Source organism: Aquarana catesbeiana, linkage group LG04, assembly GCF_042186555.1.
Source record: "Aquarana catesbeiana isolate 2022-GZ linkage group LG04, ASM4218655v1, whole genome shotgun sequence".
NCBI classification, from domain to species: Eukaryota; Metazoa; Chordata; class Amphibia; order Anura; family Ranidae; genus Aquarana; species Aquarana catesbeiana.
The window spans coordinates 330,127,070-330,153,594 of NC_133327.1; the positions used below are offsets into that span (position 1 = coordinate 330,127,070).

The window sequence follows — 26,525 nt, forward strand, 5'->3', positions numbered from 1 at the left end:
CACTCCCATTATCCATGTCACCAGTGAGATCTACACTCAGCACACACAGCCCACTCCCAGTATCCATGTCACCAGTTAGATCTACACTCAGCACACACAGCCAACTCCCAGTATCCATGTCACCAGTCAGATCTACACTCGGCACACACAGCCAACTCCCAGTATCCATGTCACCAGTGAGATCTACACTCTAGCAAACACAGCCTACTCCAAGTATCCTTGTCACCTTTGAGATCTGCACTCCAGAACTCACAGCTCACTCCCCACTATCCTTGTCACTGGCGAGATCTGCACTCCAGCACACACAGCCCCCTTCCCAGTAACCATGCCACCAGTATAATCTACACAACAGCACACACAGCTCACTTCCCACTATCCTTGTCACCAGTGAAATCTACACCACAGCACACACAGCCCACTCCCAGTATCCATGTCACCAATGAGATCTACACTCCAGCACACACAGCCCACTCCCAGTATCCATGTCACCAATGAGATCTACACTCCAGCACACACAGCCCATTCCCAGTATCCATGTCACCAATGAGATCTACACTCCAGCACACACAGCCCACTCCCAGTATCTATGTCACCAGTGAGATCTACACTCTAGCAAACACAGCCCACTCCAAGTATCCTTGTCACCAGTGAGATCTGCACTCCAGCACTCACAGCTCACTCCCCACTATCCTTGTCACCGACGAGATCTTCACTCCAGCACACACAGCCCACTTCCCAGTATCCATGTGACCACTATAATCTACACAACACACACAGCTCACTCCCCACTATCCTTGTCACCAGTGAGATCTACACTCCAGCACACACAGCCCACTTCCCAGTATCCATGTCACCAGTATAATCTACACAAAAGAACACACAGCTCACTCCCCACTCCCCACTGTCCTTGTCACCAGTGAGATCTGCACTCCAGCACACTACAGCCCACTTCCTAGTAATCATGTCACCAGTGAGATCTGCACTCCAGCACACATCTTACTCCCAGTATCTAGTTCAGTGGCGAGGTCTACACTCCAGCACACACGGTTTACTCCCCAGTATCTATTTCACCAGTGACATCCATACTCCAGCACACACACCTCACTCCCCAGTTTCCATCTTACTAATGAATGCCCCTTTCAGTACACAAAAGTCACTTGCCAGTATTTACTCAAGTAGTGTTATGCTCTTTAAACCTTTGCACCCATGCACTACAGTTAGTCACTGACTGCTCCTGCACCCACACACTTCACCACAGACCATCACTAATCTAATAGTACCACAAACTTTTGAACTATGTACTAACACTACATTCCTCAGACTGCTGAACTCTAAATGAATGCAGTTCAAAGTGCTCTCTGATTGGACGAGATGGAGAGGCAGAGACATTACAATCTCCACTTTGGCCAATCAGAGAATGCTTTGCACCCATTGAGAAATAGCAAAGCGTTCTCTGAATGGCATCCATGCCAAGCGAGCAAAAACTCCTGTGTTCAGTAAGCAGCAGGGCAGCTGCTCGGCATAGGACCCGGAAGCAAGCGGACATTACTATAACAGCAATTCCTACTTCGATGATTTCCATCCTCCAGGGGAATCCCACACGTATGGTCATACATACTTACATTGGTCCAAGCTGGGCCACTGAAACTGTGTAAAAATACACATGCCTGAAATTCAACGTTAACCACTTGACGACCAGGGACATACTGGTACGTCACTGCTGGACTTCAAGTGGTTAAACCGGGATGATGCCTGCAGCTGCAGGCATCATCCCAGTATTGTTTTTTTTAGAGCCGACGGTCAGCTTTTTTGTAAAAGCAATCCTAGCAGCTAACTAGCCGCTGGATTGCTTTTACAAGTGGCAGGAGGGGGGACTTCCACAGCTTTATCGGGCTCTCTCGTCCCACCAGGAGACCCGAGCAACCAGCCAACAAAAGTAGAAGCTGGAGCAGCTCTGATCACCTCTATGATATAGGAATGAGCATTCATCACTTCCGGTTTCCCCGGATGTAAACCTCCACAGCACCATTTTTAAAACAGGAAAGCATCTAATCACATCGATTTTGGTGTGATCAGATGCGTTTAAGGGCAGAGGAGACATCTGGGGTCTAATAGACCCCATATCTCTCCATAAAGAGTACCTCTCACTGCCTATTGCTATCACAGGGGATATTTATATTCCCTGTGATAACAATAAAAGTGTTTAAAAATTAAAGAGACAGTGTAAAAAAAACAAAACAAACCGTTACATTTTTTTTTAAGTGCCCCCATCCCCTGTGCTAGCGTAGAAAGGCAAACGTACAAGTCGATCTTGACACACACAAACAGCGATCATCCCACACATGTGAGGTATCACCGTGAACATCAGATCATGGCCAGTAGTTCTAGCAACAGACCTCCTGTATAAATCTAAAGTGGTAACCTGTAAAGGCTCTTAAAGAGTTGCCCATGGATAGTAAAATTTACATTGTGTGTCGCGGTTGCATAGGCGTGGGCAATTTTAAAGCATGACATGTTTGGTATTTATTTACTCAGCATAACATCATCTTTTAAATTGTACCAAACTATTGGGTATTATATTGTGTTTTTGTGCATTAAAATTCAACAAAGTGTATTCTTTCCAAACAAATTACATTTGAAAAACCGCTGCGCAAATACCGTGTGACATAAAAAATTGCAACACCCACCAATTTATTCTCCAGAGCCTCTGCTTTAAAAAATATATATAATGTTTGGGGTTTTAAGAAATTTTCCAGCAAACAAATACTGATTGTTAAATGTAAACAAAAAGTGTCAGAAAAGACCTGGTGCACTACACCAGTGGTTCTCAACCCTGTCCTCAAGTACCCCCAACAGGCCATGTTTGCAGGTTTTCCTTTATCTTGCACAGGTGCTTTAAATCAGTCAATGGCTTGGTATTTTGCAGAGCTATTTTATCTAAGAGGAATTCCCAAAACATGACCTGTTGGGGGTACTTGAGGACAGGGTTGAGAACCACTGCACTACACCAATGTTTTCATGAAAAACTGAAGTCTATGTTCACTGTGTGTATCTCAAGGCTTTTTTTTTAAGATTGCCTGAGATATGCCTTTCAGCTTAATAGCATCAGCTAGCATGGTCTATAATTTCTTCTCTCTGCTTTTTCTTAAAGTGTCACTAAATCCACATCATAAAAAACTCTCAATAAATGATGTATTACATGCTGTTCACACTCTGAGATTTGTTTTCTGTACTGTGGAAAAAACCTGGTTGATCCTGCTGTTCTCTGCCTCCACCCTCTGTCTGTGCCCCCAATTCAGCTAGGGATTTGCAGCTGTGGTGGCAACTCTGCACATGCTCAGTTTTCAGTGACTTTCTATACTGAGCATTTCCTCCCTATCACATCTGAGCAGCCCATGTGATTATAAAGTCACACATGTGGACGTATACACAGTGATAAATGACAGCCCACTCCCTCCCTCCTCCTCCATGCCCACTAACCAGCTAAAAAAAATGGGAGCGGGATATTACACATAGATTAATGGAGGCTTCACCTCCCTCTTATTCTAAGACACAGGCTGGAGGGGCGTGACACTCACACTATGGTTTTTCCACAAAATAATAAAGATTTTATTTTAAATATATATTTGTATGCCAATTTAAAGCAGTTTATTGATATTATTTATGTTTACTCTGTATTCCAAAGGCTGCTTTTTTTATTTTGAACATGTGACCAGCAGCAGAGGACTAGAAGCTCCCCCTGCTTATGTTTCCCTGCAGACAGGCTGGGAAAGAGCTGGGTCATGTGACAGCTGTATATTGATTAGGAAAAAGGTACTTGTTTTTTATTAAAATAATTACAGCGCCATCATCCACATACAGAAATAGAAGAGACAATGTGAATTAAACAGCGTGTGTTTAGTATCACGTTAAGTAAAAGGCATAAGTACAGAAAAGATTATATCACTGTACACCCCTCCCAATAACCTGTTCAAGCAATGGGCTTAGACGTGCTTGCTTATAGAACTAGTGCATTATCACATGTATGGTTTATTTCTGTTTAATTATAGTAATAACATAATTGCTCTTTTTATTACTTAGGAGGAGGAAGATGTACTTAATCAAGAAAAGTCTAACAACTTAGAAAATGACCAGCAACACCTGCCTGTATACCATATCTCTCAAAATGTACGCCAAATGTTTATTCATACTAACATATAATGTGCCATGTTTATTAAGTGTAATCTAGGGCAGTAGGATAGTTCATACCTGCAAGTAGGTAAGACAGGTGAATATGTTTGTTGGGTGCCTACTGAATGACACCTTACCTTACCTTGCCCCCAATACTGGGAGGTGTTTATTTGTATTTTCCTGTTGGGCTCCTGCAGTGGGCACAAGTGCTATATAACCGAATAGGGGAGGAAAGACAGTTCATCAGTTAAAACATAGACTTGTACCTTAAAGTGGTTGTAAATATACATGTTTTTTTACCTTCCATTAAGGTAAAAAAAACACTCCAGTACTTCTTCCTCCCTTTTCTCTAAACGCTTACCTGACACATCTCTCGATCCAGCACAGCCCCACCAGTAGCTCCTGCTCTCCTCTCTTCCTGGATTCACGGGCTTCACTGAAAGCAGTGGGAGCCATAGGCTTCCGCTGCTGTCAGTCAAACCCTGTGAGGAAGGAGCAGAGCCAAGCCATCTACGAACACACAAAGCCTGGCTCAGGATCAATCCCCCACAGGTGTCCCCTTAGTACAAGGCTTGCTATGGGGACACTCAAAAGAGAGGAGGAGCGGAAAGCGCTGGCAGGGGAGCTGCCAAAGAGGAGGTAAGAAGCCATACCATGTTCTTATTTTAATAAAAAACACAAATTAAGATAATTTTAAGTTAAAATATCCTGCCATAATCATACAGACACACATTCACTAGTCAGTTTTGGGTGGGAGCCCACCTGAATGGTTAGGACTTTTTACAGAAAAAAAGTGCATAAAAGTTAGTGTCCTTGGAGAAAATTGAAGCCAGGACTCCAAGTTCAAACCCACATCTCTACTTTGTGGTTTAAAGATAGGCATGAATTCACAAAGGGAGTAACATATTAAACATATTTGCTCTACTTATTTCTTTCATAATGCCAGTTCTACATGTGTTAAATATAGCTCAACCCTTTTGCATACCTTTTAGCATTCCTGATATATTTATTTTGCATAATTTATTGTAACATAACCTGATCTTTCCTTCTGCAAAAGGTAATTATGACTCTTACGATCTCATGAGCAGCTACATTAACCTATAATGTAATACTAAAATAGCTCTATATATTTTGTGTATAGCTTTTTGTAGCCATAAGGTGGTGGTCAGACATGCGCAATCTACTTGCCACAAGATCACTTTTTAAAGTGGAATTTGATTAAAAAAACTAACAGGTAGTATTTTTATGACAGAAAATACCCTATTGGTCTCCCTGCGTGTCAGTGTTTGTTTACTCCTAGCCACATATGTGCAGCTCAGCATACATTTGTAGCACTGCTCTGTGCCGTGATGATGTAAGTTGCAAGTGACATCATCATGGCTCAGTCAGCCAAGCAGCTGAAGAGTCGGGACCCAGAAGGACAATAGGGAAAGGATAGCAGCACCCATGACTGGTGGAGGCACTGACATGGCAATGCTGGAGGGGATCACTAGCCAAGTAAGTTTGCCATAATATGCCAATATGCTGTGCATATTAGTACATTATGACTAAAAGCTCTATTCTTTTTAGAGAAGGTTTAATTCCACTTCAAATTTTTGGTGTAATAATAAATAAGCAAGAACAATAAAACCTTGGATTGTGAGCATAATTCATTTCGGAAACATGCTTGTAATCCAAAGCACTTGTATATCAAAGCAAATTTCCCCATAAGAAATAATGGAAATTCAGATGATTCGTTCCACAACCATTTATTCATAAATCCTTCAGTTTATATTCCATACAAAAAGATTATAGCAATGTGACCAGGTGGTGTAACCATAAAGTGTCCATCCACAAATGCAGCCTTCACAAGAGGATTGAATAAACGGTCCCTTTATGTGTAACGTCCTACATACACACAATTAACCACCACTGCGCCTCGGAGCAAATCAATTAAATGGTGATAAACATCAATTGGTAAAGCCTATCTAAAGCTGCCACTTAGTGTATAATAGTATCTAAAAAATATTTTTAAATCTTGTGACGTGATAATGATGTATTGCAACCCACGTGAAGAATAAAAATGTGGCGCTATTCTAATCACTCTTTCCGTAATATTACCATTACAAGTGAATATCCTAAACTAATAACCCTTTTATTCAAAGGGTGTGAATCAAACAAATAATTAGTGAAAAATAGTGATAATAAAAATCAGAAAATAAAAACAAAAAAACAAAAAACAAAAAACACCAAAACGCAATGAAGTGACTTCAGTGACTCAGTGATATTGCTGAAAATCGCAGATGTGTCACTTCTATAATTAAGTGTGCAGTTGATCAATAACACACTCAGCATGAACTTCGTGACTAAATAACATAAAAGGTCCAATAGTAAGTGTACATATGTGAAATAAAGAAAGTCCGTGATGAAGATGCACAATAAATAGTGTCACAGCAAATCTTGGAAGATCCTGCAGTAAACTTGAACTCTCCACCACACCTCTGTGTTCAGTGTTCCCTCTCCCAATAGACAGTCTCTTACCAACTCTGTATGCCTCCACTTTCGTATGAGGCTAGCAAGCATAAGAATATCCAGGCAATCAGAAGGGGTTAAATGTATTCCATTCAGGGACTCGTTCCATATGTAAATGAGAAAGAACTCCCAATAGTGTGATAACGTAAAAACTTTTAATATCCACACTACAAAATACACTACAAAAGGTACACTCACATTGTGTCAACTTTATAACAGCACATCAAAACACTCCACGGCACTCTGTGCACAGCAATCTCAACAAGGTAATCTGGGTGGTCTATCCTAAGGTTTTCACATAGGGTGTGTGGTCACGGCGGACCTCAATGCCAACAGCGTGTGTAGGGATCTATCTCACCCACTCCTCGCTCGCTCTTCCAGTGACTCCTCCGTCTCCCTGACAAGTGAACCGCAGCCCCTTGTTCTCTTAAGCCACACAGTCTCTGGTGTTTATCCTTCTCTCGGCCTTGCCCCCGACATGTTTCGCTACAACTGTAGCTTATTCATGGGATAGGCCGCTCAGATTGTCAATCTACTTATATAACCTCCCTCCCCTCTGTCTGTCTAAGGGGATCTCAGTGCGCATGCGCGTCCCGCGTGTCCCGCGCATGCGCAGTTAGAGTGTCCCCATAACGCGCAAACCACAGCTATATGCAGCTGTCTGTTTATCCTGTCATGTTATTCTCTGCAGCGGTTTCAAGTTATTGACATCCCACTGCTCAATATCTATGGATCTAGGTGTCCTAAAACCCAATGACAGTTTGAAAGTTATATTGAATGTCCTGGAATGTATTTCAGAGCGCTTTATGCGCTTAATGCTGATACAAACTACACAATATAGGAGTGCTTTAATTCCCTCTCCATTGATCCGAGGGATCCAGAGCTTCTCAAATTGTCAGCTAGTACTCTCATTGGTCTGTAGCATTGAGTGTCCTCACTAACACACACCAAAAAGAGGTATAAAACCATATATTAATAATCTGTAGCTCTAGAAATTAAAAAATATAAAAAATATATATATAATGCATAAAATTATATCAAATGGAAGAATAGGCTTGGCTAAATTCAAAATAAAATGGGATCAGACATATTGCATCTGATGTTACTACAACTGCCTCTATTAATATCAGTTATATGTATCCAATTTCAGGAATATTATTACAGTATTCCAAAAAATTCTGCCTGAAACCATTGTATATCTATAGCTATATCACATATCATTATATTAGGATATCTATACTCCATATTCTCACATAGGTAATATATCCATTAATTCTAATTGGCATGGTCATATCTCGAAGCTATCATCTGATTATCTTCAAAGAATAATAAATCAGAGACATACATACAGTACGTACAAAAATATATATAAAAAATATATATATAAAAAATATATATATATAAGGATAAAAAAATTATTATGTAAAAAACTGGACAATCTACTAACAGGCACCGCATTATCTTACTGTTAGGAAAGTTCTGTATTCATCTTATCACAAAATAACACCATTTATCCTGCAGGAAGTATGAATACAACTCTGGGGTGTATGGGGAAACAGTACCAATTTACCTGGAGGCAGGGATTAATGTACCAATCTTAAACCCGAGAAAATATGCCTGCTCAGCTAAAAATCGTTGATGAAGCAATTGAGGTCTAGCTCAATGTTGAGCCCCCTCGGAGTGAGGCTTTTAAACAGGAATATCCATTCCGTTTCTCGGCGTGACAAATCCCTCACTCTGTTCGAGCCTCTCCAGGAGGGGTATACCACCTCTAAGCCACAAAATTGTAGCAAGGATGGGTCCCGTTGATGTTTCTCCCTAAAGTGCATAGACACGCTATGATACTTGTACCCATTTCTTATGTTGGTCAGATGCTCACTAATCCTAATCTTTAGTTGCCTTTTCGTTCTACCAACATAATACAAGCCACAGGGGCACCACATGAGATATACAACATGTGTGGTGGTGCACGTGCTAAATTCCTTGATCTCGAACCTATCCCCCTCTCTGTTGGTGACAGTGGTGACACCTCTATTCCTAACCTTTACTGTCTTACAGCAGACACACTTCCCACAGCAATAAAAGCCCTTAAAACCAAAGGACAAAGATCTTGAATTAGGTGGATCAAGGATCTTTTTCACTATTTGGTCCCCTATACTCGGGGCTCTTCTATATATAAACCTCGGCTGAGTTGACAAGATATCCCCCAGATATTTGTCTCTACATAGTATGTGCCAGTATTTTCTAAAGATATGCTCAATGTCCTTATACTGACAATGGAACCCGGATATAAAGCTTAATTGATGTCTGGTTTCCTCATTTTGTACTCCTTTTTCTTTCAGGCATTCCTCTCTAGGGATCTCAGCAACTTCCTCTATTATTTCGGCTAATACGTCTTCCTTATAGCCCTTCTGCATAAATTTTTCCTTCAGGATATCTGATTGAGTTAGGAAGTCTTCCTTCAACGTGCAATTCCGACGGATCCGCAGCAGTTGGCCCTTCGGTATGTTTTTTATCCATGATGGATGATGTCCACTAGCCACGGACAAATAACTGTTGCGGTCCGTCGGTTTGAAGTACACCTTGGTTTTCAGTGATCCATTCATTTTTTCTATAGTGACATCAAGAAAATTGATCGACTCCTCACTAACTTGGTATTCCAATTTAATATTGTTTGTATTGTTGTTAAGGTGTTTCAAGAATACCTCCAACGATTCCTTCGTGCCCTGCCATATTAGCAAAATGTCATCAATGAACCTTCTGTAGAAGACCATTTCAGGTCTATTGATGTTAAAAATGCGTCTGTCCTCCCATTCAGACATGAACAGGTTGGCGAGGCTGGGGGCGTATTTTGCCCCCATTGCCACGCCAACCTGCTGGGAATAGAAGTGTCCATCGAACCAGAAGTAGTTGTGGGACATGCAGAAATCTAGTGCATGTCCCACAAATTTCTTCTGTGCAAAAGGAATATCGTCCCGTTTGCTGAGCGCCCAATTGAGGGCCAGCGCTGCATCTTCATGCTGTATATTGGTATACAGCGACGCTACGTCGGCTGTCACCAAATAAGATGTCACTGTGGAGTCAAGCTTCACTGGTTCCAACAATCGTAGCAAGTCCGAGGTATCCTTCAGATATGCTTTCGTTGTCTTCACACTGGGTTGTAGGAACTTGTCTAAATATTCTCCCAGTCTCGCAGTAACAGAACCAATCCCGTTTACTATGGGTCGCGGAGGTGGATGTAGGGTGTTTTTATGCACTTTAGGTAGTGTATATATCACTGGTATGCGACTTGCGCTTGGAACTAAATACCTTTTTTCCTTAGGGTTCAGGGCCCTCATCCCAAATCCCCATTCTACAAGCGCAGCCAATTGTATACTATATGAATCTGTGGGATCTGACTTCAATTTCATATAAGTATTTTGGTCACTCAGTAGTTCCACCAGTTGATCATGGTAAAATTTCTTATCCATGATTACCACACCACCACCCTTATCCGCTGGACGGATAATGATGTTTTTCCTATTTTCCAAGGATTCGATCCCCTCCTTAATGTAATAGGGATTCACCCCTTTTCTAACAGGTAATTCCTCGATATCTTTTAAGACGAGATTTTTAAATACCTCCACAAAGTGGTTGTTTTGAATCAAGGGGTTAAAGATGGACCTGTTCTTTAGGCCACTGTCTATATTAACCGGGGTCCGTGAAGCCCTCATATTTGCTTCCACTGGGTGACTCAGAAAATGCTTTTTTATGTTCAATGTCCGAATGAACTTGTGTGTGTCAATATATACCTGGAATTTATTCATTTGTTTTTTAGGTGCACACTTTAGGCCTAAATTTAAGATGTTAATCTCCTTGTGGTCTAACGTCACCCCACTTATATTATAAATTCCGGTATTCACATGTCCCTCGGCCGTTTTTTTGGGTTGCCTTGATCGGCCAGCCCTGCATCCCCTCCTTCTCTTGGTGGGGGCCCTGCGTATGTGCCTTGCGTGTGGGGGGGTCCAAACTTTCCCCCCTTCTGGTATTGTGTTCGGGGGTGTCCCCTCGGTGTTCCCCGTTTCCCTCCCCTCCCCCGTTGTCCTAAAAAAGAATGGTTATATGGTGGTGGGTCATAGTAGCCCTCATCTTCCAACTCTGCATATCTATTATACAACGGGATTCCATTATTCCTATCCGAATAATGGTTCGGTGGGGGATGTTGTCTCCACTGTTGATGTTCCTGTGGAGGATGATATCCTCTTGGTTCATCTCCTCTATATGGTGACTGATAATAGTAATCATCTCTTCTTTGTGGGGTGTTAATTCTGTGGGGTTTCGGTGTTTGATAATTGTACTCTCCCCTTCCCTGTCGTCCTGGTCTGGGTGAGTATCCGTATCCTTCATTGTGATTGTTATTCCTCACCTGGTGGTCCCCATTGTGGGTGGCACCACTAGGTCCTTGTTTGTTCTTTTTTAACAAAGCTTTTTGTCCGCCTTCCTTCTGTATAGGTTTAGATTGGGCTTTTCCCACAATGGGTTCTGTTTCCTGACTTGGATCCTCTGCAACGCCTTCCTGGTTGTCACTATTATTACTTTGCCAGGAGTAAATCTTGTTCGTCCTAAAATCATTCGAGTCTCTCGTGAATTTCTTCACCTTCTTTTTTTGTATTTCACGATCCATCTTCTCTAATTTTGTTTTCATTTTAGTGTTAAAATCTTTAATTTGGTTGGATTCCTTGATGGGTTCCAATTTCTCTTGCAACAACCTAATATTCTCATTAATCCTACCAAGTTTGATATGCTTTCTTTTTAAAACCAAGCTTTGTAGTTCCCTACCCGCTCTGTTAAAAAATGCCAGCCATTCTTCCATAAAATGCGGGTCATTAAGACCATCCTGTGGGGGTACTTCCCACCTAAGGCTCCTAAAAATTAAGTTTTCCTTCTGGTAGTGTTCAAAAGTGAACACATCCCACCACGCTTTTAATTGTTTCTCAAGGAGATTTTCCAATGATCTCAATGTTCCTGCAAAATCCTCCTCATCCACAGTCATAACTTGATTACTTGAGAAAACATGTTCAGGATTCATTTGTCTATTAGACAAATAATTAAAAGGGTCCATGGCTGCTAATGGATATCAAAATCAATAAATGAATAAACGGTCCCTTTATGTGTAACGTCCTACATACACACAATTAACCACCACTGCGCCTCGGAGCAAATCAATTAAATGGTGATAAACATCAATTGGTAAAGCCTATCTAAAGCTGCCACTTAGTGTATAATAGTATCTAAAAAATATTTTTAAACCCCTTCTGATTGCCTGGATATTCTTATGCTTGCTAGCCTCATACGAAAGTGGAGGCATACAGAGTTGGTAAGAGACTGTCTATTGGGAGAGGGAACACTGAACACAGAGGTGTGGTGGAGAGTTCAAGTTTACTGCAGGATCTTCCAAGATTTGCTGTGACACTATTTATTGTGCATCTTCATCACGGACTTTCTTTATTTCACATATGTACACTTACTATTGGACCTTTTATGTTATTTAGTCACGAAGTTCATGCTGAGTGTGTTATTGATCAACTGCACACTTAATTATAGAAGTGACACATCTGCGATTTTCAGCAATATCACTGAGTCACTGAAGTCACTTCATTGCGTTTTGGTGTTTTTTGTTTTTTGTTTTTTGTTTTTTTGTTTTTATTTTCTGATTTTTATTATCACTATTTTTCACTAATTATTTGTTTGATTCACACCCTTTGAATAAAAGGGTTATTAGTTTAGGATATTCACTTGTAATGGTAATATTACGGAAAGAGTGATTAGAATAGCGCCACATTTTTATTCTTCACGTGGGTTGCAATACATCATTATCACGTCACAAGATTTAAAAATATTTTTTAGATACTATTATACACTAAGTGGCAGCTTTAGATAGGCTTTACCAATTGATGTTTATCACCATTTAATTGATTTGCTCCGAGGCGCAGTGGTGGTTAATTGTGTGTATGTAGGACGTTACACATAAAGGGACCGTTTATTCATTTATTGATTTTGATATCCATTAGCAGCCATGGACCCTTTTAATTATTTGTCTAATAGACAAATGAATCCTGAACATGTTTTCTCAAGTAATCAAGTTATGACTGTGGATGAGGAGGATTTTGCAGGAACATTGAGATCATTGGAAAATCTCCTTGAGAAACAATTAAAAGCGTGGTGGGATGTGTTCACTTTTGAACACTACCAGAAGGAAAACTTAATTTTTAGGAGCCTTAGGTGGGAAGTACCCCCACAGGATGGTCTTAATGACCCGCATTTTATGGAAGAATGGCTGGCATTTTTTAACAGAGCGGGTAGGGAACTACAAAGCTTGGTTTTAAAAAGAAAGCATATCAAACTTGGTAGGATTAATGAGAATATTAGGTTGTTGCAAGAGAAATTGGAACCCATCAAGGAATCCAACCAAATTAAAGATTTTAACACTAAAATGAAAACAAAATTAGAGAAGATGGATCGTGAAATACAAAAAAAGAAGGTGAAGAAATTCACGAGAGACTCGAATGATTTTAGGACGAACAAGATTTACTCCTGGCAAAGTAATAATAGTGACAACCAGGAAGGCGTTGCAGAGGATCCAAGTCAGGAAACAGAACCCATTGTGGGAAAAGCCCAATCTAAACCTATACAGAAGGAAGGCGGACAAAAAGCTTTGTTAAAAAAGAACAAACAAGGACCTAGTGGTGCCACCCACAATGGGGACCACCAGGTGAGGAATAACAATCACAATGAAGGATACGGATACTCACCCAGACCAGGACGACAGGGAAGGGGAGAGTACAATTATCAAACACCGAAACCCCACAGAATTAACACCCCACAAAGAAGAGATGATTACTATTATCAGTCACCATATAGAGGAGATGAACCAAGAGGATATCATCCTCCACAGGAACATCAACAGTGGAGACAACATCCCCCACCGAACCATTATTCGGATAGGAATAATGGAATCCCGTTGTATAATAGATATGCAGAGTTGGAAGATGAGGGCTACTATGACCCACCACCATATAACCATTCTTTTTTAGGACAACGGGGGAGGGGAGGGAAACGGGGAACACCGAGGGGACACCCCCGAACACAATACCAGAAGGGGGGAAAGTTTGGACCCCCCCACACGCAAGGCACATACGCAGGGCCCCCACCAAGAGAAGGAGGGGATGCAGGGCTGGCCGATCAAGGCAACCCAAAAAAACGGCCGAGGGACATGTGAATACCGGAATTTATAATATAAGTGGGGTGACGTTAGACCACAAGGAGATTAACATCTTAAATTTAGGCCTAAAGTGTGCACCTAAAAAACAAATGAATAAATTCCAGGTATATATTGACACACACAAGTTCATTCGGACATTGAACATAAAAAAGCATTTTCTGAGTCACCCAGTGGAAGCAAATATGAGGGCTTCACGGACCCCGGTTAATATAGACAGTGGCCTAAAGAACAGGTCCATCTTTAACCCCTTGATTCAAAACAACCACTTTGTGGAGGTATTTAAAAATCTCGTCTTAAAAGATATCGAGGAATTACCTGTTAGAAAAGGGGTGAATCCCTATTACATTAAGGAGGGGATCGAATCCTTGGAAAATAGGAAAAACATCATTATCCGTCCAGCGGATAAGGGTGGTGGTGTGGTAATCATGGATAAGAAATTTTACCATGATCAACTGGTGGAACTACTGAGTGACCAAAATACTTATATGAAATTGAAGTCAGATCCCACAGATTCATATAGTATACAATTGGCTGCGCTTGTAGAATGGGGATTTGGGATGAGGGCCCTGAACCCTAAGGAAAAAAGGTATTTAGTTCCAAGCGCAAGTCGCATACCAGTGATATATACACTACCTAAAGTGCATAAAAACACCCTACATCCACCTCCGCGACCCATAGTAAACGGGATTGGTTCTGTTACTGCGAGACTGGGAGAATATTTAGACAAGTTCCTACAACCCAGTGTGAAGACAACGAAAGCATATCTGAAGGATACCTCGGACTTGCTACGATTGTTGGAACCAGTGAAGCTTGACTCCACAGTGACATCTTATTTGGTGACAGCCGACGTAGCGTCGCTGTATACCAATATACAGCATGAAGATGCAGCGCTGGCCCTCAATTGGGCGCTCAGCAAACGGGACGATATTCCTTTTGCACAGAAGAAATTTGTGGGACATGCACTAGATTTCTGCATGTCCCACAACTACTTCTGGTTCGATGGACACTTCTATTCCCAGCAGGTTGGCGTGGCAATGGGGGCAAAATACGTCCCCAGCCTCGCCAACCTGTTCATGTCTGAATGGGAGGACAGACGCATTTTTAACATCAATAGACCTGAAATGGTCTTCTACAGAAGGTTCATTGATGACATTTTGCTAATATGGCAGGGCACGAAGGAATCGTTGGAGGTATTCTTGAAACACCTTAACAACAATACAAACAATATTAAATTGGAATACCAAGTTAGTGAGGAGTCGATCAATTTTCTTGATGTCACTATAGAAAAAATGAATGGATCACTGAAAACCAAGGTGTACTTCAAACCGACGGACCGCAACAGTTATTTGTCCGTGGCTAGTGGACATCATCCATCATGGATAAAAAACATACCGAAGGGCCAACTGCTGCGGATCCGTCGGAATTGCACGTTGAAGGAAGACTTCCTAACTCAATCAGATATCCTGAAGGAAAAATTTATGCAGAAGGGCTATAAGGAAGACGTATTAGCCGAAATAATAGAGGAAGTTGCTGAGATCCCTAGAGAGGAATGCCTGAAAGAAAAAGGAGTACAAAATGAGGAAACCAGACATCGATTAAGCTTTATATCCGGGTTCCATTGTCAGTATAAGGACATTGAGCATATCTTTAGAAAATACTGGCACATACTATGTAGAGACAAATATCTGGGGGATATCTTGTCAACTCAGCCGAGGTTTATATATAGAAGAGCCCCGAGTATAGGGGACCAAATAGTGAAAAAGATCCTTGATCCACCTAATTCAAGATCTTTGTCCTTTGGTTTTAAGGGCTTTTATTGCTGTGGGAAGTGTGTCTGCTGTAAGACAGTAAAGGTTAGGAATAGAGGTGTCACCACTGTCACCAACAGAGAGGGGGATAGGTTCGAGATCAAGGAATTTAGCACGTGCACCACCACACATGTTGTATATCTCATGTGGTGCCCCTGTGGCTTGTATTATGTTGGTAGAACGAAAAGGCAACTAAAGATTAGGATTAGTGAGCATCTGACCAACATAAGAAATGGGTACAAGTATCATAGCGTGTCTATGCACTTTAGGGAGAAACATCAACGGGACCCATCCTTGCTACAATTTTGTGGCTTAGAGGTGGTATACCCCTCCTGGAGAGGCTCGAACAGAGTGAGGGATTTGTCACGCCGAGAAACGGAATGGATATTCCTGTTTAAAAGCCTCACTCCGAGGGGGCTCAACATTGAGCTAGACCTCAATTGCTTCATCAACGATTTTTAGCTGAGCAGGCATATTTTCTCGGGTTTAAGATTGGTACATTAATCCCTGCCTCCAGGTAAATTGGTACTGTTTCCCCATACACCCCAGAGTTGTATTCATACTTCCTGCAGGATAAATGGTGTTATTTTGTGATAAGATGAATACAGAACTTTCCTAACAGTAAGATAATGCGGTGCCTGTTAGTAGATTGTCCAGTTTTTTACATAATAATTTTTTTATCCTTATATATATATATTTTTTATATATATATTTTTTATATATATTTTTGTACGTACTGTATGTATGTCTCTGATTTATTATTCTTTGAAGATAATCAGATGATAGCTTCGAGATATGACCATGCCAATTAGAATTAATGGATATATTACCTATGTGAGAATATGGAGTATAGATATCCTAATATAATGATATGTGATATAGCTATAGATATACAATGGTTTCAGGCAGAATTTTTTGGAATACTGTAATAATATTCCTGAAATTGGATACATATAACTGATATTAATAGAGGCAGTTGTAGTAACATCAGATGCAATATGTCTGATCCCATTTTATTTTGAATTTAGCCAAGCCTATTCTTCCATTTGATATAATTTTATGCATTATATATATATTTTTTATATTTTTTAATTTCTAGAGCTACAGATTATTAATATATGGTTTTATACCTCTTTTTGGTGTGTGTTAGTGAGGACACTCAATGCTACAGACCAATGAGAGTACTAGCTGACAATTTGAGAAGCTCTGGATCCCTCGGATCAATGGAGAGGGAATTAAAGCACTCCTATATTGTGTAGTTTGTATCAGCATTAAGCGCATAAAGCGCTCTGAAATACATTCCAGGACATTCAATATAACTTTCAAACTGTCATTGGGTTTTAGGACACCTAGATCCATAGATATTGAGCAGTGGGATGTCAATAACTTGAAACCGCTGCAGAGAATAACATGACAGGATAAACAGACAGCTGCATATAGCTGTGGTTTGCGCGTTATGGGGACACTCTAACTGCGCATGCGCGGGACACGCGGGACGCGCATGCGCACTGAGATCCCCTTAGACAGACAGAGGGGAGGGAGGTTATATAAGTAGATTGACAATCTGAGCGGCCTATCCCATGAATAAGCTACAGTTGTAGCGAAACATGTCGGGGGCAAGGCCGAGAGAAGGATAAACACCAGAGACTGTGTGGCTTAAGAGAACAAGGGGCTGCGGTTCACTTGTCAGGGAGACGGAGGAGTCACTGGAAGAGCGAGCGAGGAGTGGGTGAGATAGATCCCTACACACGCTGTTGGCATTGAGGTCCGCCGTGACCACACACCCTATGTGAAAACCTTAGGATAGACCACCCAGATTACCTTGTTGAGATTGCTGTGCACAGAGTGCCGTGGAGTGTTTTGATGTGCTGTTATAAAGTTGACACAATGTGAGTGTACCTTTTGTAGTGTATTTTGTAGTGTGGATATTAAAAGTTTTTACGTTATCACACTATTGGGAGTTCTTTCTCATTTACATATGGAACGAGTCCCTGAATGGAATACATTTAACCCCTTCTGATTGCCTGGATATTCTTATGCTTGCTAGCCTCATACGAAAGTGGAGGCATACAGAGTTGGTAAGAGACTGTCTATTGGGAGAGGGAACACTGAACACAGAGGTGTGGTGGAGAGTTCAAGTTTACTGCAGGATCTTCCAAGATTTGCTGTGACACTATTTATTGTGCATCTTCATCACGGACTTTCTTTATTTCACATATGTACACTTACTATTGGACCTTTTATGTTATTTAGTCACGAAGTTCATGCTGAGTGTGTTATTGATCAACTGCACACTTAATTATAGAAGTGACACATCTGCGATTTTCAGCAATATCACTGAGTCACTGAAGTCACTTCATTGCGTTTTGGTGTTTTTTGTTTTTTGTTTTTTTGTTTTTATTTTCTGATTTTTATTATCACTATTTTTCACTAATTATTTGTTTGATTCACACCCTTTGAATAAAAGGGTTATTAGTTTAGGATATTCACTTGTAATGGTAATATTACGGAAAGAGTGATTAGAATAGCGCCACATTTTTATTCTTCACGTGGGTTGCAATACATCATTATCACGTCACAAGATTTAAAAATATTCACAAGAGGATTAGACGCAAAATCCAGTAGGAGCTACAGAGTATAAAAGAGAAGAGAGGCACCTCTAAGTGTAGCAATATGGTGACATTTAATGAAGGTACAACATTTAGCAACTCATAAGGTTGATGATTAAAACAGGCACATCTAAGTATGCAGGCATCCGGGGTAAAGCTGTCCACACAGACCATATTTAGCACCGCTGGCTCTCACGGCTGTCAGTTTGCAATTGTGACTGGGAAGATTACCCTGCAGTAGAGCGTTCTGAAAGTGAGGCTTGAAGCGCTTATGGAGCGCAGTGTAGAAGGGATGACGTAGATTGCGGTGTGGAGGATGGTCTATATGGACAGCTTTACCCGGGTGCCTGCATACTTAGATGTGCCTGTTTTATTCATCAACTATGAGTTGCTACAGTAAATGTTGTACCTTCATTAAATGTAACCATATTGCTACACTTAGAGGCACCTCTCTTCTCTTTTATACCCAGTTGTGACATGATGCTACTTGTATATCAAGACATCGCTCGTTTATAAAGTCAAAATTGATACAAAAAATTTGCTTGTCTTGCAAACCACTCTCAGACCAATTTACTTTCAATCCAAGGTTTTACTGTATAGCTTGAGCATTTGGGTTTATGTACTGGGAAAAAAACTGCAAACCTTTTATTTTCAAGGGAGACAACAGCAACAGGCTAAAAGATACAGTATTCAACTTGAACAACCAATTGCTTCCATGAGGATTCTACAGTCCCTCGTGTTTTGCTTTGTGTCTTTTAAGATCACTGTGCGGTAAACCAAGGAAGCATAAAAAAACCCTCTGTAGTATACTAATGTGCTTAGTGTACAATTTTAGGAAAACAATACACAACATACAGAGTATCACAAAATATGCATATAATATACACGTGCACAAGGTATCTATCCTTTCTAGCATGACAGCGTATGCGATAGGGATATACTAAACAATTACTTGTAGATGGGTTGTAGATTTTGTGTCATCCCCACACTAAAGTCTTTTGTTCCCTCCCCCCTACTTCTCGCCAACATCACTTCCTGCTCCATGAGCTCCATGAAACCAGGCGAACTAGTTAATTATCATATGAATGGAGGAAGCCTAACTTCTAAAAACAACACATGGAAACTAAAATGTATTATTTCATATCATATTTATGCTGTAAAAATCACCAAAATAGCCACAGAAACACATTCCACCTCTTGATTTTTGTAGCATAATATAGGAAAAATTGGAAACTTAGCAATTCTCAGCAGCTCTTAAAGCCTTTGTCCAGAAGAGGGTGAAATAACCCCCCCTCTATTGTAAATGGGAGTAAAAAAAATCAATTTTGACCTATTTTGACAGTTTATTGTCCTCCAGACCATATGGAAATGCTCAGATGAAAGTCCAATCCAATTCAGCCATCATTAGGAAATCATCTGCATCTTCCCCTCACGTTTTCATCTCTTCTTCTGATCTGCCTCATCTTATCTGGCTTGGTCATCTGCTCTGCCTGCTCCACCTCTCAAGGACAAAGCAGATTATATGTTCCTTCCAACTGTGTCAAAACATATAGCTAACTGCTTACATTTCTGCCCATTTCTGACCGCAAGACCATTTTAGGATGCCCGCTGTTGCCTTGTGACGTTTTCACAGAAAGGCATAGATTTCCAGTGGAAAGAATAAATCTGCATCTCTCTTCATGCTGTGCTGTCCTGGAAACACAAACCTGCTGCTAGTTAGTCTTTACAGCATGGCAATCTCTAGCAATGTGCTCCAGTCTATGACAACAAAAACACCCAATGTAACTGAATATAACGTTCCTAGCCATTTGCTTCCACCTCTTAACCACTTCTCGACTGGCGCACGTCGGCAGAATGGCACAGCTGGGCAAATGGACGTACCTGTAAGCCCCATTTGAATTCCCCGCCGTGCCATCGTGTGCGCGCCGCCGGCGGCGCACGCGCGCCAGCCAGGGGCTTCGTGAGTCAGGTTGCAGGTCCCACAGACTCGATCACCGCGGGGATACCCGCGATCGCCTCACGGAGAGGACAAACGGGGAGATGCTGATGTAAACAATTTTAGGAAAAAATCTCCCTGTTCTGCCTAGTGACAGAGTCACTGATCTCTGCTCCCTGTCATCGGGAGCAGAGATCAGTGACATGTCACAGCTAGCCCATCCCCCCTACAGTTAGAACACATCCCTAGTACTGACTTAACCCCTCCCCACCCCCTAGTGGTTAACCCCTTCATTGCCAGTGTCATTTACACAGGAATCAGTGCATTTTTATAGCACTGATTGCTGTATAAATGACAATGGTCCCAAAAAATGTGTCAAAAATGTCCGATGTGTCTGCCATAATGTCGCAGTCACAATAAAAATCGCTGATCATTGTCATTACTAGTAAAAAAAAAATTATTAATAAAAATGCCATAAAACGATCCCCTATTTTGTAAACGCTATAACTTTTGCGCAAACCAATCAATAATCGCTTATTGTGATTTTTTTTACCAAAAATATGTAGAAGAATACGTATCGGCCTAAACTGAGGGAAAAAATTGGTTTTTTTTAATTATTTTTTGGGGATATTTATTATAGCAAAAAGTAAAAAATAATGCGTTTTTTCAAAATTGTCGCTATTTTTTTGTTTATAGCGCAAAAATTAAAAACCGCAGAGGTGATCAAATACCACCAAAAGAAAGCTCTATTAGTGGGAAAAAAAAGGACATCAATTTTGTTTGGGAGCCACGTCGTACGACCGTGCAATTGTCAGTTAAAATGACGCAGTGCCGAATTGCAAAAAGTGCTCTGGTCAGGAAGGGGGTAAATTCTTCTGGGGCTGAAGTGGTTAAGCAAAGCTGGTATAAGAATCCCATCTATTTCTACTCTAAGAACACCCTCCGTAAGTAAGTCCCTGTTTGTCTCCTGGAGATCATAGGCCTTGCCTCCCTTTTGTCTGATTCAACTCAGCCATCACTATTTGAGTTGATCAGATTCAGTTTCCCGCCTGTGTGAAGTTACAGTGGCACATGTCCTACCTATAGGCTTTGGCCCTTTGTCATTTTTTAGGGGATCATTAGACATGTTCATAATCTTTGCCTGCAGTAGTTTTGTCCTACTTTTTAAATTCCTTCCCTTGCTTGCAGTGCCTTATAAGCACTCAGTAGCCACTGCAAGCTGCTCTTTAACCACTTCAATACAGGGCACTTATACACCTTCCTGCCCAGACCAATTTTCAGCTTTCAGCACTCTCACATTTTGAATGACAATTGCACGGTCATGCGAGGCTGTACCCAAACAACATTTTTATAATTTTTTTCTTACAAATAGAGCTTTCTTTTGGTGGCATTTGATCACCTCTGGGGTTTTTATTTTTTGCACTACAAATTAAAAAAAACTTTGTAAATAAGTTTTCTCCTTCACTGATGGGCACTGATGAGGCTGCACTGATGGGCACTGATGAGGCAGTACTGATTGGCACTGATGAGGTGGCAATTATATGCAGCACTGATAGGCGGCACTGATAAGCAGCACTGATGGGCACTTATAGGCAGCACTGATGGGCACTCATTGGTGGCACTGGAGGGCATGTATAGGTGGCACTGATGGGCAGCACTGATAGGCAGCACTGATCAGAGGCGCTGGGAGGCATCACTGATGGGCACAGAGTACCATCCCTAATGGGCAATGATTGCCATCCCTGGTGGGCTCTAGTGGGCTTACCTGGTGGTCATGGATGGGCATCCCTGGTGGCCATGGGTAGGCATCCTTGCTGGCCATGGGTGGGAATCCCTGGTGGCCATGGGTGGGCATCCTCAGGGGGGCTGCACCTATAATCATTCAGTGCAGACCCCCCTGTCAGGAGAGCAGCTAATCGTCTCTCCTTCACTCTCGTCTGTCAGCGATAGTAGAGGAAAAACCGATACACGGCTTTTCCTGTTTATACTGTGATTGGACACAGCTGATCACATGGTAAAGAGCCTCTATCAGATGCGCTTTACCTCGATTGGAGATGCAGTGTGTCAGACTGACACACCACCGATCGCCGCGCTGCGTGCCCCCACAGGCACGTGATCGCGGCTTATCCTGCTGGATGTCATATGATGCCCAGTCAGGATAACTGAACCACTTCCCGGCCATCATTCTGCTATAGGCCAGATGGGAAGTGGTTAAAGGGGTTGTAAAGTTATTATTTTTTTTTTTTTTAAATAACAAACATGTTATACTTACCTTCACTGTGCAGCTCGTTCTGCACAGAGTGGCCCCGAACCTGGTCTTCTGGGGTCCCTCGGCGGCTGTTTCAGCTCCTCCCCGCAAGCATTTACCACCTTCATGCGAGCTCCCTCGCACGGTGGTGAGTGCTTGCGGGCGGCGGCTATAGCCGCTCGCTGTATCACTCGGCCCCGCCCCCCAGCGCGCCGCGTCATCGGATGTGATTGACAGCAGCGCGAGCCAATGGCTGCGCTGCTTTCAATCCATCCACTGCAGCCAATCAGCGACCAGGCTGAGCTGCAATGAAGCTGACGAGGACGAGGAGCGAAGATTCGAGGCGTCAGGCAAGTAAAACGGGGGGGCTGGGGGCGGCGGTACTGTCAAAAGTTTTTTCACCTTAATGCATAGAATGCATTAAGGTGAAAAAATTTTTACCTTTACAACCCCTTTAAATTAGTCTTGTTCTACCTCTACCTTTCTCTTCATTTCAGATTCTGTATGTAGAGGAAGTGCCATCCAAACATAGTAACACCTGCATCACTTCCTTACTGAACCCAAAACTTTTAAGACTAATTTCTGAGAAAAAGTCATAGACTCTCTCACCCCAAGCTCTGTTCAAAGGAGGTGCATACCTAGCAAGTTCCCTGGCAACAGGCATCCATTAATTGTCTCTGGCCTAGGTAAGCAGGTTGCACACTACCTCCTGGACACCAGAAACCTCTGTAGCCTTGCTTTTACTAAACAGCCTAAACTGCATTTTTCCTAGCACAAGCAACTGGAAACACTACAGAAAACAGGTCTGCTTCAATTGAAATTTAGTGAAAATCCCGGACAAGCCCCCTATTGTTTTGCTATGTGTCTTTTAAGGTAGTAAAGCAAGGAAGCATAGAAATAAAAACTCTGTAGTATATTAATGTGCTTTACTAAACAAGAATGCTGTACTCACACAAACTTTATGATAAAATTAACAAATGCATTTATTTTTATCTTAATTAGAGCACAGGAGTGGATCAAGGATACGCTTTTCTAGAAAAAAAACAATGCTTGGATTCAGCTCATCCAGATACTACCAAAGAATACAATGAAGACTTAAAAATGAAAAAACAAAGGCATCTGTGTAACATCATCCAGGAACTGGAAGAAGTATATACCATTGAGGAGTGCATTATGGAGGAAAACCAAAAGATAAGGGAATTCCATGAACTGATGCAAAGGGAGCTTATTGACGAACAGCAGACTTTTTATAAACAGGTGAAAGAAAAAGTTTTCTTTTTGAAGTCACTTGAAAGAGAAGTACATCAGGTAGAAAACCTGGAGAAAAAATTGGCAAGGGAGGATACAAATAAGAACAAACAAAAAAAGCAAATGGACAAAATTTAAAAAAAATACTGCCAGAGTGTAGTCAAGGCGAACAAAAAATTGCATACAGAGTCGTAGTGCCGCCATTTTAAAGAAGGAGAACCTGAACTTGCTACAACTAAGCTTGTAAATAATCCTAAAAGCGTATATGTCTATGAGCCTGTCTATAAACCAGGCTAATATGGAAGAGCTGGGCTTAGTTGCTATGCCTGGCTAATGCCGTGTACACACGGCCGGACTTCCCGACAGAAAAAGTCCGATGGGAGCTTTCGGTCGTACATTCTGACCGTGTGTATGCCCCATCAGACTTTTTCTGTCGGCATTTCCGACGGATTCAGATATAGAACATGTTCTAAATATTTCCGTCGGAAATGCCGACAGAGTTTAGCCCGTTGCTAAGTCCGGCCGTGTGTACGTGGCATAATGCCTCGTACACACGGTCGGACTTTGTTCGGACATTCTGACAACGAAATCCTAGGATTTTTTCCGACGGATGTTGGCTCAAACTTGTCTTGCATACACACGGTCACACAAAGTTGTTGGAAAATCCGATCGTTCTAAACGCGGTGACGTAAAACACGTACGTCGGGACTATAAACGGGGCAGTGGCCAATAGCTTTCATCTCTTTATTTATTCTGAGCATGCGTGGCACTTTGTCCGTCGGATTTGTGTACACACGATCGGAATTTCCGACAACGGATTTTGTTGTTGGAAAATTTTATAGCCTGCTCTCCAACTTTGTGTGTCGGAAAATCCGATGGAAAATGTGTGATGGAGCCTACACATGGTCGGAATTGACAACAAGGTCCTATCACACATTTTCCATCGGAAAATCCAACCGTGTGTACAGGGCATAAGACTACAGAATAGTCCCATATATCTGTGAAAACATGCCCACACTATCCAGTAGTATCAGGCCTAATCTGAGGACTATTACTTCATGTATGGTGCTTAGATAATTCCTGCAACCAATAGGTGTTTCAGTAATAAATGCAAATTTCAGCTTATTTTTTTCAAACCATAAAAACGTAGGTGTCATTATACAGTGTTGTGATATACAGTATATGTCAAACATAATGGAATTTGTTTTTGGTATTTGTAGCTTTTGAACTGTCCTAGCCGCTCTGCCTCACTCCTCTGCCGCTGAAAAAAACAGGAGGAAATCCCTCTAAAGTGAGGAAATCCCTGGTTGTCACCAGGGTCTCCAGAACAAGTGTCCTCATTGTAAGATTTCCCTTTTATTCATGTTCTGGTGACAACCCTAAATTTGTGATTTTCTTTTGCTTTCACTTTTGGTAATAGCAATGATGGTAAACATGACAAATAGAGAGAGTGGATCCCCCTTATGGGGACACAGACAGCAATAAAAACCTAACCAGTGCTCTAATTCCTCTCTAGTTTTTCCAAAACTAAAAATAAATGTTGTCTTTAGTTACACTTTAATTAAAAAAAAAGTACCTTCATTTGCACTCTCTTTAAGCTCTCGTTCACACCGGTGCAATTTGTCATGTGATTTGACAGTTCCAAATCGCATGACAAGTCGCACGTTATTGTTGGCAAAGGAACTGTTCATATTGCCACAACTTGCTGATTTTATTGCAACTTGCATAGACTTCTGTTAAATGAAGTCGCAAGCCGCAATGAAATCAGCAGTGCACTAATGTGCGGCTTTGAAATCGTGCCGCACCGGTGTGAACCAGGGCTAAATTCCTTCTTGCTGCTGTAATCTGACTTTCTGTTGGAGGTTAGCCATGTTCATTCGCCATTGTCCCACTGTATTCAGGATGAGATGGACTATGGGATTTGTAGTGTGCACAGAGCAGTGTACAAGACCGCAACCAACGTGCACTGTTCCAAACAAACGGAGGTGAAGCGGAAAAGGAGAAGTTTGGGAACTTACAGAGGACATTACAAAGAGGCAGAAAAACACAGTAAATACAGTTTCATGAAAAATACATTACATTGGATGTGTATGGATTATTTTTGGAGAATAAGGATATCGCTTTGTCAATCTATAAACCCAACATTTTATATTCCTGATGTGCCTGCTGTACCATGTATTTGTATGAAAAAGTATCCTGTTCTTTTTGTTTTGCTTCCTTTATGTGAAATCCTTCGTGTCCCTGACAGTCACTCTGCTTTCCTATTAAAAACTGATCACACTAGACATGAGAGCACAGCGTGGTCAGTTCTCTAGCTGTGCTGAAAGCTCAGCCTGCTCTCCTTCAATGATTAGACTTGTCCTGATCAGCCCCCCACCCCCTCTCACAGCCATTTACTGTGAAGATCAGTGTGCTGCTGTTTTTCCTCTCCCAGCTCTTATGCGGCTGAGAACAGAGGGAATGTCATCACTTAAAAAAGGGAAAACATTTTTTTATATTTTTTTTTATATGTTTACACAAATGTTTTACCTTTCATTTCTATTTTGAACTGAATGAGTTATTTTACAAGATGAGGGATTACATATACTTTAAACTTCCTGTCCACCATTTTACAGAAGAAACAAAGAGAATGAAAGTCTTTTTCACAGTGAGTGATAGCATGAAAATCTCTACTCAAGTTTAACCTATTATAAAAGTTCAGTGCCTAGGGCAGGACCAGCATTAGTTTCTGAGG

At 41.4% G+C, this 26,525-nt stretch overlaps 1 protein-coding gene across 4 annotated transcripts in view; it reads left to right on the plus strand.

Moving 5' to 3' along the window:
* LOC141140094 (uncharacterized) overlaps positions 1 to 26,076 on the plus strand; it is a 40,157-nt gene extending 14,081 nt beyond the window's left edge. For all 4 annotated transcript variants that reach the window (XM_073626903.1, XM_073626904.1, XM_073626902.1 and 1 more), the window contains 2 exons: positions 4,081 to 4,167; positions 23,546 to 26,076. In XM_073626903.1, the coding sequence (XP_073483004.1) occupies positions 4,081 to 4,167; positions 23,546 to 23,929 (471 nt within the window). In that variant the 3' untranslated portion in view covers positions 23,930 to 26,076. The remainder of the gene's footprint in view (positions 1 to 4,080; positions 4,168 to 23,545) is intronic.
* The last annotated feature ends 449 nt before the right edge of the window (positions 26,077 to 26,525 follow it).